Source organism: Hippocampus bargibanti, linkage group LG22 (assembly GCF_051943395.1).
Source record: "Hippocampus bargibanti isolate YZ-2025 linkage group LG22, ASM5194339v1, whole genome shotgun sequence".
NCBI classification, from domain to species: domain Eukaryota; kingdom Metazoa; phylum Chordata; class Actinopteri; order Syngnathiformes; family Syngnathidae; genus Hippocampus; species Hippocampus bargibanti.
In genome coordinates, this window is record NC_142755.1 from 5297147 (window position 1) to 5312705 (window position 15559).

The following is a 15559-nucleotide window of genomic DNA, read 5'->3' on the forward strand; positions in this document are numbered from 1 at the left end:
ATTATTATTATTATGATTATGATTATGAAATTGAATCATTAATTATTCTCCAGACCAGCAGATGGCAGCACCTCTCTGTTTCATTTACCTTCACGTAATTGTAAAATGATACATTATTTTCTTCTTACCCTATTAACCGCATTCACTCACTTCTTGCCAAACCCACTGGTGACATCACACGTGCAAAGCTAGTCCCGACGGCAACAATCGCAACATGCTAATCCGAAAACGTCAACAAAGCCGAAAACCCCCCTCCTCCCTCCCCCATCTTGAGATGCCGCAACGCTTTAGCACCCGAGGCCTAGCGTAATGACTTCCCGCGCGGCATCTCTGAGGAAATCGACCTCTGTATTTAATCTCCGCCGCTGACTGGCGGCTTGGTTATTACATTTAATAACGGAGCGAACTGAGATTTCTATCGCTATTGTATCGTTTGTGTCTTATTTTGGCGGCATCGTATATGCACGACGCCTAATTGCGTATTAACTCATTCACTGCCAGAGGCGCAAAAATGTGTCCAATACAGTGCCAAGGTTCTTGTCATTCTTACTCAAATTCCAGTACCCATATAATATTGACTTTTAGATCGACATAAACATTCAATACAGCGTTAGAAACCTTAGACTTTCTTCTTTCATCACAGAGTTAATTCCTAAATTATATGTGTCTGGAGTTATATGAGTTTGAAATGAGGACAAATGTCCAAAATACACTGCAATATACACACAATTGTTTATATAGCGTTAGAAACCTTAGACTCTCTAATTTCATCAGAAAAAAATAGTTAATTACTAAATGATATGTGTCTGGAGTTATATGACCTTGAAATGAGGGTCGCTGTCCAAAATACAATGCAATACTTACATATTGGTTTCTATAGCGCTTTAACAACAGCTGAAACTGTAAGAAATCGCTAACATGGAAGAAAGGGGAATGCTGCCCCCTTGTGGAAGGGAAAAAAAACATTGCCAGAGGTCTGACCAGCGCTTTATCGCCAAAACCAAAATCCAAACAAATTCGGGAATGGCGCTCTGCGTCATATTTTCAATTCCCGAATAAATTTGTGAATGAGTTAAGAACCTGATCCTCAAGGACGAATGCGCATAAATTACATGTAAATTGTATTTCGGTGTGTCCCTCCTGGCGTCCTTCTAGGTCCACTGGGATTTTACAATGAAGTGATTTTTAATAGTTTTTTTTAATGCTAACATTTAGTCTTCCAAACTTGTCGAGAGGAGCCTGTACGAACAAGCATCCTCCTTGTACAGCCGGCGGCGACGTGCCGTGACTTGTATACACACCCCGACGATGTTTACGGTGATCAGAGGGTGCAGGCGGAACGGGTAAACTAAGGCCGACGCAGCATTTGTTAGCGCGCTAGTTCTGCTAAGTGCACTTTGCAGGCTGTACTTAAAGGTAAGCCACTTTTTGTTGGCGACACTCGTATTGTGAGACGTGCGTTTACACCCCCGCTGATTTGATTGCTGGCAGCTGAAAAGTTTTTCTTTCTTTCTTTCATTTTTTTTTTGCTGTCCGTCTTTCTCTCTCTACTGGCGCTCGGCTGAAAAGGCGCAAGCGGCGCTGCGGCTCTCAGTTGCCGTGGCGACTCTGCCACTCACCTGTTGACGATGCCACGGAAACTGGCGACGGGCGGTTGAACTTTCACGCGGCGGCTTTGTACGTCACCGCTGATGTCGTGGTGATACAGTGAGACCTCAACTTACAAACTTAATTGGTTCCCAGACAGAGTGTGTAAGGTGAAAAGTGTGTATCTCAAAAAAAAAATCCCATAGGAAACCATTAAAATGGGAATAATCCGTTCCCGGGTTTCCATAAAATATACTTTTCAACTAAATAAGCCTTAAAACTACACACAACATACCTTATTCTATGTATAATAAATGTGCTATTGTATTGTAATGAAAGAAATACACTGCATTGTATCATAAAGTCACTTTATTTACATTTGTGATGGTCATTTATGGCTTGATGGAATGGCGTTGGAGGTCAAAGGGAATTGCTGTTTGGAAAGAGAAGCGCATTACAGGACGACTGTAATTAAAGAAATAAACTGTGCTGTGTGGGTGTGTATTATGAAAATAGTGCTTATTATAAGGTTTAATTTTCATAAATTTGACGTTTGTAAGACGAAAAGTTTGTAAGATAAGGTGTTTGTAAGTTGAGGTCTCACTGGAATTTGATTTTGCGTTTGTTTATTAATTGCTCGATCGACCGACCACTCAAGCTGACTCTCGTTACGCTTGCGTTAACCCCCCCCCCCCCCCCCAACCTCCTCACAACCCCCCGAGTTATTCTCCTGTGATGAGTTCACGCATACGTGCACCACTTCAGGCATTCAAACCGTCAAGCGTGAAAAGAAATCAGGAGTTCTTATTTCCTCCGCAGACGACGGGCCAGACCAGGACCAGCTGCCGTTAGAAGACCGCCGCAAAAGTCGCATCCCGGAGGAATTCGTAGGCCTCCTTCACGGATCATCCCCGGCCTGCGAGACCCCGGAAACCCCGTACCACCTCTACAGTCCCAAACCTCGCCAACACGCCCCCCCAACGAACGCCCGACTCAGACGACAGGATCGCCAAGAAACCTGGCGCCAAACCCCAGGTGGTGTACCGGACTGTATTCTACACCAGGGTCAACCAGGACCTGGATCGCCCAGCGGATCCGGGTTGCGGGTCTAACGGGGAGGTCTGCGCCGGAGGGGGTGCGGCTAAGGGCTACGAGGAGAGGGCCTGCACCCTGGGCAGAATGAGGTCCATGCCGAGGAGCGTGCTGGACCTACAGCTCTCCAAGTCCTTGTCCAAGTCTGACTCCAACCTGGTCGCTGTGTCGCCGATACAGGTTCAACAATTTTTTTCCCGCCCAAAAAAATTTAATAGCGCAAAATGGCAACATGTCAAATTAAAATCGCAAATATGTTAAAAGTTCAGTTTTGTGCAGGAGGAGAACATTTGGGAATCTCCGTCTCACGGCCAAGGCTCGGCAAGTTCGGGCGCTCCCGGCGACAGAACCGCTCCGGGGGGGAAGCTGGAAAGAACCCCGTCGTTCACCGCCGAGTGGGAAGAGGTACGTGCTAATACATTCCTAGCTATCACTCAAATGACAAACTTCCTTGAAGGTCATAAATGTTTCAAAAAATATCCAAGATTTGAATAATCGGGACGTCATTAGCTTGTCTCAATGATGACGGCGAACGAATTCCCGTTCGTTAGCCACCCTCGCCGCCGCCAATTAGCATATGGGGTCTAGCAACGTTCCCGGCAATTAAAACGACCTTTGCGGTGTAATTGCACGCGGCGGGAGGGCGGGATAAGGAAAAAGGCCACCGAGGAGAAGGTGGCGGCCATTTTTTTTTCAGTCATTAGTAAGCCAGACGTTTGCCGTTTGCATCTGATTGTGAAATTAGTGACTATTTGTTTAACTTGAAATCCTCTCCACCTTGTTTTTGCTCAGATCGACAAAATTATGAGCTCCATCGGCGCGGGAATAAACAGCGGACTGGATGCCAAGGACCAAGATTCAGGTACGATCAGGCAGCGTTGAAAAATAAATTTGGGATTGGATTGGATTAGCTTTTATTAGTCTCGCAGTGGAGAAATTGACATTTCACAGCTATGGAAGGAAGAGGAAAGGAAAGGAAGTAAAGAAACAAAATACAGGAGCTGCTGTAAAGGCAGCAACTCTCGCGGCGGCGCCCTTTTGAAGTCAAAACAACAAAAATGTTTTTTCTACTTCTTTCTTTCCTTTCCTCTTCTTTTCATAACTTTGCCGCTGGTTTATTTCCGGGTAGAATGAACGCTGGCGCGAATGGCTGCCGCTGCTCACCAGCACACAAAAAAAAAGTTCTTATCCCGTGACTGTAACGTGTCCTTGAGAGTTTTGAAAGGCGCTTAGCAATAAAATGTATTATTATTATTATATAAAAAAACAAGACAAGACAATCTTAAGCACTTTCTGCACCCTCTTTGTTGCATGAAGCAGTTATAGATTAAAAAGGAGAGGATCAAAGCGTCCTTTACACCAGTGGATCAACCACGTCATGGTGAAACGTGCGCATCTGCTACCAGCTAAAATGTTGAAATCAAACACAAAGCTATAGCATCCATTGACCCATATTCTCCCATCTCCTGCCTCCGTGTAAATCCGCTTCAATTCCAAGCCGCAGCACTTCTCATTTTTCTACTTTATCGACCTTTCCAGGGCTAAATGTGCGGTATTCTGCCAAACAAGCCAAAACCGAACGATTTCCTCCACTCTCAAGCACTTTGTGGGAAGTTTTTTTTTTTTTTTTCGCAGCTATTTTCATCATTTTTAATTGCTTGGTAACGCATAGCAATAATGGACGACAGGGGGGTGGCGGAAATAGGAAATTGACCATAATAGGAGATGAGAATCCCGCCGCTCAATGACAATATGTACACCTCAACTTACGAACTTAATTGGTTCCCAGACAGAGTGTGTAAGGCGAAAAGTGTGTATCTCAAAAAAAAATTCCCATAGGAAACCATTAAAATGGGAATAATCCGTTCCCGGGTTTCCATAAAATATACTTTTCAACTAAATAAGCCTTAAAACTACACACAACATACCTTATTCTATGTATAATAAATGTGCTATTGTATTGTAATGAAAGAAATACACTGCATTGTATCATAAAGTCACTTTATTTACATTTGTGATGGTCATTTATGGCTTGATGGAATGGCGTTGGAGGTCAAAGGGAATTGCTGTTTGGAAAGAGAGGCGCATTACATGAGGACTGTAATTAAATAAATAAACTGTGCTGTAAAGTAAAGTAAAGTTTTATTGACCTTTTTGATGGTCGTTGATGGCTTATGGAAGGAGAGTTACCTTCCATAAGGACTGTTGGTAACTTAACCTCTGATGCTCTTCGGTCGTGTGCTTCCGCCGAAGATCACTCCGCCAGCCGTGGTGGGTGTGTATTATGAAAATAGTGCTTATTATAAAGTTTTTCATAAATTTTCATAAATTTGATGTTTGTAAGACGAAAACTTTGTAAGATAAGGTGGTTGTAAGTTGAGGTCTCACTGTATTTTTAAATGCCTGTCTATTAACTAGCCCCCCCCCCTTATACCCCCACTTGGCTGTCAATCCAAATCGTTTACCCTGGTTACCAATCACTTTTCATAAACACACACACACTTTTGTGTACATGTGGGTTGGCTCGGCTAACAGACAAAGACACCCGGAGATGTTGCGATGGCTACCATGCGCAGAGGCAGCAGCGCAGTGGCAACGGAGGGAGAGGGAAGAGGGCGAGCGAGGAAGGAAAGGTGGGGGGAGGGCGGTGGGGAGAGGAAAAAGAGAAAGAGAGGACAGCAGAAGCATTCAGATGAACGTGGGAGTCCTTGACGAACAGAGTCTACAGTGCATCGCTCCATCTCTCCTGCTTCTTTTACGGCAAAGTGGGGGACGGGGAAGGGGGGAGGGGGGGAGGCGAGCGAGGCAGACAAGGGAGCGCAACAGCTGAGCAAGCCAGCAGCTGCTCCACAAACGCGCACAGGGGGACGACTCACGCCCACCTCCGTCCTCCTACCTCCAGCATCCATCCATCCATCCAGCCACCTGCCGTGGATTTCACACCCAAGACAAGAGCTCGTTCCTGGATACAACTTCCGACCTCGCCCCCCCCTTCCTGGATCCCCTCCATCTAACATCTCGGACGTTCCTCGCACCTTTCACCTCGCTTCCCGCCCCCGTTCCCTTCCACCGCATCATGTTTCTAGCCTAGAATCATCCCCCTTTTTTTTCCGCCCACCATGGCCGCCTCGTTTGACAGCCACTTTGCCCGCCACAACATGATGTGGCAGTGCCAGCTGTCCCAGCCGGACTGCCGCTGCTACCGCGTGGACGGCTACTCCCTGCTCAAGCGTCTCCCTCTGCATCCCCTCATAGGTCCCAGATGCCCCTTGCAGTCGGTGGGACAGTGGCTGGATTCCATCGGCCTGGTCCAGTACGAGAATCACCTGCTGGCCAACGGCTTTGACAACGTCCAGTTTATGGTGAGTTTTGCTCCCCCCCCAAAAAAAAAAATTCAAAAAGCACCTGTTGCCCTCGGTTACGCGTTTCCAAGCGACACGCGTCTGCCCGAATCGCCTTTAGCGGCAATTGATTTTCTTTGAAATCCAATTAGCACACGCGGAATGAATCCATTTTTTTTTTTCTTTTAATGACAAAAGAGAATCTCGTTCCCGTGGCAACTGCAGGATGCCCATCTTGCACGTGTACGGTGGACATGAGGATACGCTGATTGATGTCTTCACACTCCTCGTTCGTTTTTGTTGTCATTGCGACAATTTCGATCTTGTTGTCTGGCGCTGTCTGGAATGTCCCACAAGGCGCCTCAAAATATTCACCAAAGCGCCCAAAATATGAATTGGTGTCAAGAAAGTGAACATTTTTGTATGTTAGGGAGGCGCTAGGTTTAGCCTGGGTCGTCGCCGGGAGTTACAAAGTCAAATCATCCGCCGTCACTTTGCACATTAACTTTAAAGAAAAAAAAACATGTATTTGTGCATCTTACTGTTCGAAATAGCAACTTACAGCTTTTAATGTGTATGTTTGTCTCTCTGTTATTAGCACTGTTAGCGTTAGCACGAGCTAGCGATTAAAATGCATTTGTACTGCATTGTAAAAATGAGAGAAAAAAAATACTGATTCTTTCCAAAAATATTTTCTCACCACAGTGACAGTGACGCGTAGCATAGCAACCATTTCTCGTTAGCCCTCTAATTAGCGCGAGCGTGTCTGCTAACCTTGAGCAGTCAAACCGCGGCGGGCACGAGTATTATTTACCGCTCGGCGATTGCGATCGGACGGCTTGGATGTGATTAAGTACCGAATGAAATGACCTTACACGTGACTCGTTTTGAGTCAAGGACAAAAAAAAAAAAAAAAAGTTAAAAAATATTCCAAATTGTTATCGTACGCGCGATTAGCAGGAAACGACCTGTGAGATTGATGAACCGGTACGCCCTTTGCATATCAAAGTAGCCCGCCAAAGACCCCCACCCCCTTCTAAATGCATCTCCCATATCACCATGCATAATGAACCCTCTACAAATAATAAATCCCTTTGAGTTGACTCTACAGCCACCAGGGGGTGTAATAAGACATGCTGCATTTACTAGCATCATGACATCATCCTCATGTAGTAAAACATTTTTAGCCTCTCGTAAAATAACTTAATTAAATCAAATAATGAATTTTGCTCTTGGCCACCGGAGGGGGGGGGGGGGGGGGCAGTAAAAAAACAGTCTAGTATTTGCATACGTTTACCACGTCTCAGTTCCTCTCTCTGCTTCTCAGTACGGCGGTAATATCCGACGATAATGAAATTATGCTTGTAAGTACTTTTTGCACTTTTGCTGCTTTTTTTCATGCTTAAAGAAACCTTTTATTATTATTGTTGTGTTGTTTTGTTTATTTGCTTTTGATTTGTTTGTTTGCTTTTGATTAGTATTAACTCATTCACTGCCAGATGTGCAAAAATGTGTCCACTCCGGTGCCAGGGTTTTTGTCATTGTCGCTCAAATTCCAGAACCCACAGACTACTGAGTTTTAGGACTAGAACAGTATTCAATACAGCGTTAGAAACCTTAGTTTCTCTTCTTTAATCAGGAAAAAAATAGTTAATTACTAAATTATATTGGTCTGGAGTTATCTGGGCTTGAAATGAGGGTGACTGTACAAAATAAGATGTACTCCGTAACATATTGGTTTATATAGCGCTTTAACAACAGCTTAAACTGGAACAAAGCGCTAACATGGAAAAAAGGGAAATAACATGAAAAAAAAAGGCACCCAAGCACGACAAAAACAAACCCAAACAAATTCGGGAATGGCGCTCTACGTCATATTTTCAATTCCCGAATAAATTCCTGAATGGCCATGAATGAGTTAAGAGCAAAATGTTAGCTCACTGTGAAGCAAATGCTATGCTAATATTTTGCATGTGTGTGTGTGTCGGTGTGTGTTTTTGACGCAGGGCAGCAACGTGGTGGAGGACCAGGACCTTCTGGAAATCGGCATCCTCAACTCGGCCCACAGACAGCGCCTCCTGCAGGCTATCCGGCTTCTCCCCAGGGTGAGTCACGTAGCCGCCAAATGAAGCTAAACCCCCATAAACTCCGCATGGCTGCCTCATGGCGTTCGAATGCTCTTATTTTTAGCTTGAAGTACCCTCAAAATGAAGTCTCTGTTATCACAGGTGCGACCAATCGGCTACGACGGCAACAACCCGACGTCGGTGGCCGAGTGGCTGGAATCGCTGGAGTTGGGCGACTATACCAAATCCTTCCTCGTCAATGGCTACACGTCCATGGAGCTAGTCAAGAAGATCTGGGAGATAGAGCTAATCAATGTAAGTCCTCCCAAAAACATCCTCAAATCAACACAAATTGCTTTTCTTGTGTCAAATTTGCTTCTGGAATGCGTGTAACATTCCTCTGGGGGGTTGCTGGATTTTGCCGAGGCAGCGCAGATGAAGCGATCAGCTGGAGGAGGTGCAGAGAGGCCTCGTTATATAAGCATGTGGGCCGCAAGATGCTTCACAGCGTCAGGGATGCCGCCCACGTGCTGCGTGTGCGCAAGCGTGCGCTAGCCTAGCGCATCTGTACGGGTGCATATGTGACACACGGAGAGTGCGAAAGCACACCGGCTCTCTTCGTGGACGTCTAAGGGCAGAGCGTGGAATTACATAAGTCATAATGAAGGGGGGGGGTCGGATATATTCATATAAAGTCAAAGTGTAGTGCTAATAGTTGCTACTAGAGGGTGTAGCAGCGCGGGTAAATAATTAGCCGTGAGATTTTAAAGCCTAGAATCAATTCCGTCGGTTTTTGGTTGAAACGGTTAGCGACGTTCTAGAAATGTCCACAAGATGGCGGCGTCTACCCATCACGTCAGGCTGTCACATTTTCAGAGCAAGGTAGAGTGAATTCGCTTTTATTTTGAAGTTGAGTGGAAACAGGAAGTTGCACCTCTTTTGAAAACAGTCTGTACTAATTCTGTTCTCGTGTTGTAATCATCAAGAAAATAGCCACCAAACTAATATTTTTCAGCCTCCATCACTCCAAAGTGAACACCGAGATGACTTAAGTAAACAGTACCACAGAGTGGACGAATCTTGCAGGTGCACTTCCTTTCAAAATAAGTGCAATGCTTTTATTTTGGAACTGAGTGCAGACAGGAAGTAATAAAAAAAATTGGCTCTATTAATTCCGAGTAGGATTTTTCTGCCTCTTAGCATGTAAAGGCCTGTTCTGCCTTTTATATGTGTGTGTGTGTGTATGTGTGTGTATGTCACAAACATGGCCGAACTTGTCAAACGCATTCCCATCACACTTTTTCTTTTTTGACAAACTGCATGCGCGTGCAAATATGTGTACAAGCAAAGCCAAGACGGGTTTACTCTCTGGCGCTGTGCTCGCCTGTTGCCATGGCGACTGCCGGTTGCCGTAGTGACGTGGGATATGGTATGATAGCTGTTCATTGAAGTGCATTGCTGTAAATGTGTGTGTGTGTGTGTGCGTGTACCTGCATGACTACGGGTGGCCCGCGGCCAGCGATAGCGAGCTAGCGTGTGTGCGCTTACCACCTTTTCTGTGCGCACTCCAAATGGACAGATTGCGCGGCATCCCGCTGACAGATGGTTCCGGGCCTTAAATATAGACGGCGGGATCAAACCCGACCCGACGCTACCCGTCGAGGCGCGCGCTGTCATCAAACCAGCAGGGTTTGTTTTTTTTTTTTAGACTCTTATTTTGGAAAAAGACAAACTAGCCTCGGAAACTGACATAGATGTTTATTTTTTTAAATGACTAATTTCAAATGCTAAAATAATGTTTTATTTTGGGATGTATGAATCATACGAGACTTTAACTCATCGCGTGGTTCAATTTGAGCGTGAGGTGATTTTATGTTTTTTTTTTAAACCTCCCGCTAAGCACGCTTTACCCCTTCAATCATTAAATTTTTACCTCACGGGGCCGATCGTGAGTCACGTAGTAAGCCGACGGACGCCGTGCGAACGCCCGGCTCGCGTCGCCATAGCGATGAGATGGAGAGAAGGAGGAGGAGGGTAGTGTGAGAGAGAGAGAGAGAGAGAGAGTGAGCGAGAGATCAGGCAGAGACATGCAGGCGAGCTGCCGCAAGCTAAGAAGCAGACAAGCCGCCGAACGAGGAGGGTAAGGCGACGACGATAAAGGCGAAACAAAAAGTGCGAGCGGACAAACCTGCCCGGGACGACATTTTGAACTTGGGTAAACGCATACGTTTTTGTGGCCTTTTGTTGTTTAGCGCATCCTTATCGGGACGTCTGATTACGATGATTGACGAGTCGAGTGCAGAGGTCGGGGTGTTGAGAGAAGGTGTTCAAACGTGGAGCTCCAAAAATCAAAATTAGGTCAAGCTACCAAAAAAAAATCCAGCAGGATGTTTGTAAAAAAGTGCACTTGGAAAACTGAATTGGACGTTTAAAGCGGCGCTAAATCATGCTAAACCCTTTAAGCCCGTTCAATCTTCAGGCCATGAAATGCATCAGAGTTTTGCAGAGTTAATCTGTAAATTTTAGATTGGGTGTTTTATTTGTGATAAAATAGGAAATTGACCATATTTGGGCATATGCTTTTTGCCTAACAGAGACTCGAATCAACATTTCGTTTGATTTATACCTTCATCCTCTCAGCGCTGTTATTTTTAAAGTGTGCTCGCTCTAGTGGTATGCTAAAGAATCACGAAATTAAATGTTCGGGCAGTCTATAGTGTTACGTTGCTTTTCTTATTACAGTAAAGTCTCGTTATATCGATATCGGATATATCGATAGTCCCGGTTATATCGATACTATTTCTATGCACGCACGGAGAAAATTACATGCAAACAGGGTCGGATATATCGATAGTCTCGGTTATATCGATATTTTTTTCGGACTCCCTTGAATATCGATATAACGAGACTTTACTGTATTTGATTTTATGTTATCTGTTACGAAAGCGCTATATAAATCAGGATGTATTGTATTGTATTTTTTCAAGTACAAGTGCATTTTCTTGCTTATTGTAATCATGAGTTAGCATGTATTCTTGCCGTTATGCTAAACTAGCTTGGTTCTATAAATTGAATTGGATTGGATTTACATTTATTAGTCTCGCCGTGGAGAAATGTACATTTCACTGCAGCAAAGTTACGAAAGCAAGTGGAAAGGAAAGAAAGAAGTAGAAAAACAAAATACGGGAGCTACTGGGAGACAGCCACTCTCGCGGCGCCATCTTGAAGTCAAAAGAACAAAAATGCAATGAAAATAACAAAGCGGCTAGCTTTAGCGTCGCTTTTCGCGCATTGTTTAGCACTTTGTTACAGCTGCAGCTGTTGTGAAAGCGCTATATAAATCACAGTGTAGTGTATTGTATTCTTTCAAGTACAAGTACATTTTCTTGCTTATTGTAATCATGAGTTAGCATGTCTTCTAGCAGTTATGCTAAACTAGCTTAGTTCCCAAAATCGCCATGAAAATAGCAAAGCGGCTAGCTTTAGCGTTGCTTTTAGCACATCGTCAAGCGCTTTGTAACAGCTGCAGCTGTTGTGAAAGTGCTATATAAATCACAGTATATTGTATTCTTTCAAGTACAAGTACATTTTCTTGCTTATTGTAATCATGAGTTAGCATGTCTTCTAGCAGTTATGCTAAACTAGCTTAGTTCCAAAAATCGCCATGAAAATAGCAAAGCGGCTAGCTTTAGCGTTGCTTTTAACAAGTTAAGCGCTTTGTAACAGCTGCAGCTGTTGTGAAAGCGCTATATAGATAACATCGTATTGTGTATTGTATTGTATTGTATTGTATTGTATTCGTTCAAGTACAAGTACATTTTCTTGCTTATTGTAATCATGAGTTAGCACATCTTCTAGCCGTTCTGCTAAACTAGCTTAGTTCCAGTAATTGCCATGCAAATAAAGCCGCTAGCTTTAGCGTTGCTTTTAACAAGATAGCACACTCAAAATATCTGTCGTGTATATTTCGGAAATTCCAGCGTGAGCCAATAAAACAAAATGGTTGAGCTTTTTTTTTTTTTTTTTTTTTTTTTGACGCAACACCGGAGTAACTTAGAGAGCATAAATCACGTCGACGTGAGCAGTGTGGCGTTCTCGGTTGCGTGACCCATTTTGCGTGACGTCTGGAATAAACAACACTTAGCAGAAGGCCTGACGACGGTTCCCGCTTCGCCTTTTTGGCTTTATCTATATTTAGATGACACCATTGACTACCGAATACGATACCGATGTTGTCGTGATTTATAAACATATGCGACATATTGTGTGTATCTGTGTGCATATTTATTAGACGTGTGTGTGTGTGTGTGTGTGTGTGTGTGTGTGTGTGTGTGTGTGTGTGTGTGTGTGTAGGATCTCGTTTGCAAGTTGATCCTGCAGCATTTAACACACACACACACACACGCACACACACGCACACACACACACACACAGTCTCCTTCCACTCCTCCAGCTATTAATGGAGATGCATCTGTCTCCGTGGAGGCGGGCCTCTTCATGTTTCTCCGCCATTGTGCCCCCACCCCCATTTAACGCCCGCCCCCCCCCCAACCCTTGCCGAGCCGCCCCATTGGCTACTGTACCGCTTTATCACCTTCCAAACACATTGTAACAACCCCGCCTCTTTTTCTTTTGGTGCCTGGTGCGGGTTGCTAGGCAACCAGATGGTGACCATCCTGTAGTAGAAACACCCCCCCCCCCCCCAATAAACAGTGCCCTCCCCCCACCACTACCACCCCATCCTAAATGTAAATGTAGATAAATGGTGTGTGTGTATGAGAGAGCTAGTCGATACTAATGATCCCATTAGCCACATTAGCCAAGTGCTAGCCACCAGGGGGGTTGGGGGGGGGGGGGGGTGTCAGGTGCAAAGACGAGTTCAACAATGAATAACCGAGGCGCAAAAATAAACAAAGCGTGTAAATGTGTTCATTTTAAAACAAATAGATCAAAATGTAGGCTAATATAACAGAAAAGATCTGCTTGAAATACAGTCGTTCCTTACGGAGGATAAAGAATACATGCATGTTTCAAGGATAGTTATATGTGTTTCCGTGTGAAGTAGCGGCAACAAATGGCCAACTAAAATCTCTTGTAGCCAAAAAAGTGCATTTGAGGTAACGCGACGGCGGCGATTTTCAGACGACGGCGATGGAGTCGACGCGTCATTTTATTGAGGTCATGACTTGACGTGATTCAATGGAGGCTATAAAAATGGATGACGGCAAAGATCGCAAAGCTAATTTTATCCCGATTTAACCTCCTTTTCATCCGTGATATGATTCGTCCAAATGATTTTAGCCTTTGTCATGGCGACTCGTCGACGGCTTAGCTTTGGTTGTTTGCGCTGCCTTAATCCTTTCATCCAGGCCGCTTCCATCTGCGCTAACGAGATTCGCCCCAGCGGCTGGCAAAATTGGCTCGCTAACGACATGGCGAGTGGATAGCGGTGACCGGTACAGGGTGGTCTCAGCGTACGAGGCCATTTACATGCTAATCGCTCCGCGCCGTAAACCTTCTTGGTCCGTTCAGTAGCAGCGACCCCCCCCCCCCCCCCCCCACCCCTAAAAAAACAAAACAGCTGTTTTAAGCATTGGTGCTGATGCGGCTCTTGTGTTGCCATAGCAACAAGTGAACTTCTGCTTTAGGTCTTCTGTACTTTAGAGTCGATGTTGTGATGACTGCCGCATCCTGCAAAGACTTGATGATGAGGACTCAAGCGTGTCGCGTAGTTTCGACCGAGCCGCATGAAATTTAGTAGGCATGCCTTTTATCATGAGAAGACCCTCTGTCACCCCCTACCCCCCCAAAAAAAAAATCTGATGATGAGTGTGACATTACGCAATATCTTGTGCGCCTGTCTGTCTGTGATTCAGGCCAATGGGGAGAATCATGACGCTAATTAAGACACAGACAGACAGACACACACACACAGAGGTTAGTCGGGCAGCCCGCTGTGCCAATGTGTAAACGCCGCAAGGCCCCCCAAGTTCCCGATGGGGTCTTGTTTTTTTTTCGGGAAAAAAAACAATTGGTAACTGGCACAGTCAGAGGACGCCTAGTGACCGCGGGAACAATGCAGCCTTTCAATGGCGTCCAAGTACGTTCGGTGGGCGAAAACGGCAACATCAGAAATGTGTATATAGATATAGACAGATAGCTATACTTATATACACATATATAGTTAAATGCAAATATATACTTATACACATATATACTTAAATACACATACAGTAAAGTCTCGTTATATCGATATCGGATATATCGATAGTCCCGGTTATATCGATACTATTTCTATGCACGCACGGAGAAAATTACATGCAAACAGGGTCGGATATATCGATAGTCCCGGTTATATCGATATTTTTTCGGACTCCCTTGAATATCGATATAACGAGACTTTACTGTATATACTTAAATACACATATTTACTTAAATACACATATTTACTTAAATACACATATTTACTTCTATACATATTTATATACACATATACATATATACACATACACTTAGATACACTTATACACACATGCTGTATACACTTATACTCATATCAGAATCAGAAAACCTGTATTCGTCCCACAATGGGAAAATTTGAATATTTTCTGATTCTGATGCGGTATACACTTATACACGTATATACACTTATACACACATATACACATTTACACACAAGTACACTAATATACACATACACTTATATACACATCTGCACTTATATACACATATGCACTTATATACACATCATATACATATATAATAATCATAATTATACTACTTATATATACACATCTATGAGTATATACACATATGTGTATACTTATGTACACATATATACGTATATAGACTAATATACACTCATACACTTATATACACTTATACACACATATACACTTATACGCACATTTCCACTTATACACTTATATACAATTATACACACGTATACACTTATACACACATACACTATACACATATTCACTTTTATACACATATGCACTCACATACACACTTATATTCACTTCTATACACATATATGTATATATACACATATACACTACATATGTATTACATATATCCATACACACACACATACACATATTAATTATTTTATATATAATTATACTACTTATGTATGTGTGTACACATATTTGTGTATGAGTATGTATATATGTAAAATTGTGTGTATATATGTATATAAATAAATGTATTGATGTTAGCAATTGAAGTATTTACTGTGGTTGTGTTTGTGCTCCCTTCAGGTTCTGAAGATTAGTCTGATCGGGCACCGCAAACGTATCTTGGCCTCGTTGGGGGACCGACTCCCCGAGGACACCCCCCAGAAGCCCCCGCGGGCCATCTCCCTCCGGGTGAGTGTGTCCAGGTTCCGGACGGGAAGCCTTTCCACTCCCGACCCCGCCCGACCACCTGTCGGTTTTCTGCGCAGGAGCCCGGCGCCATTCACACTCCCCC

General features: G+C 43.9%; 1 protein-coding gene across 1 annotated transcript in view; it reads left to right on the plus strand.

Annotated features, from left to right (window-relative positions):
* anks1b (ankyrin repeat and sterile alpha motif domain containing 1B) overlaps positions 1–15559 on the plus strand; it is a 58170-nt gene that overhangs the window by 36318 nt on the left and 6293 nt on the right. Inside the window, 9 exon segments of the mRNA XM_088988690.1 lie at positions 2407–2561; positions 2563–2859; positions 2959–3084; positions 3472–3541; positions 5935–6041; positions 8027–8125; positions 8249–8401; positions 15349–15456; positions 15534–15558. Of these exon segments, the coding sequence (XP_088844816.1) occupies positions 2407–2561; positions 2563–2859; positions 2959–3084; positions 3472–3541; positions 5935–6041; positions 8027–8125; positions 8249–8401; positions 15349–15456; positions 15534–15558 (1140 nt within the window).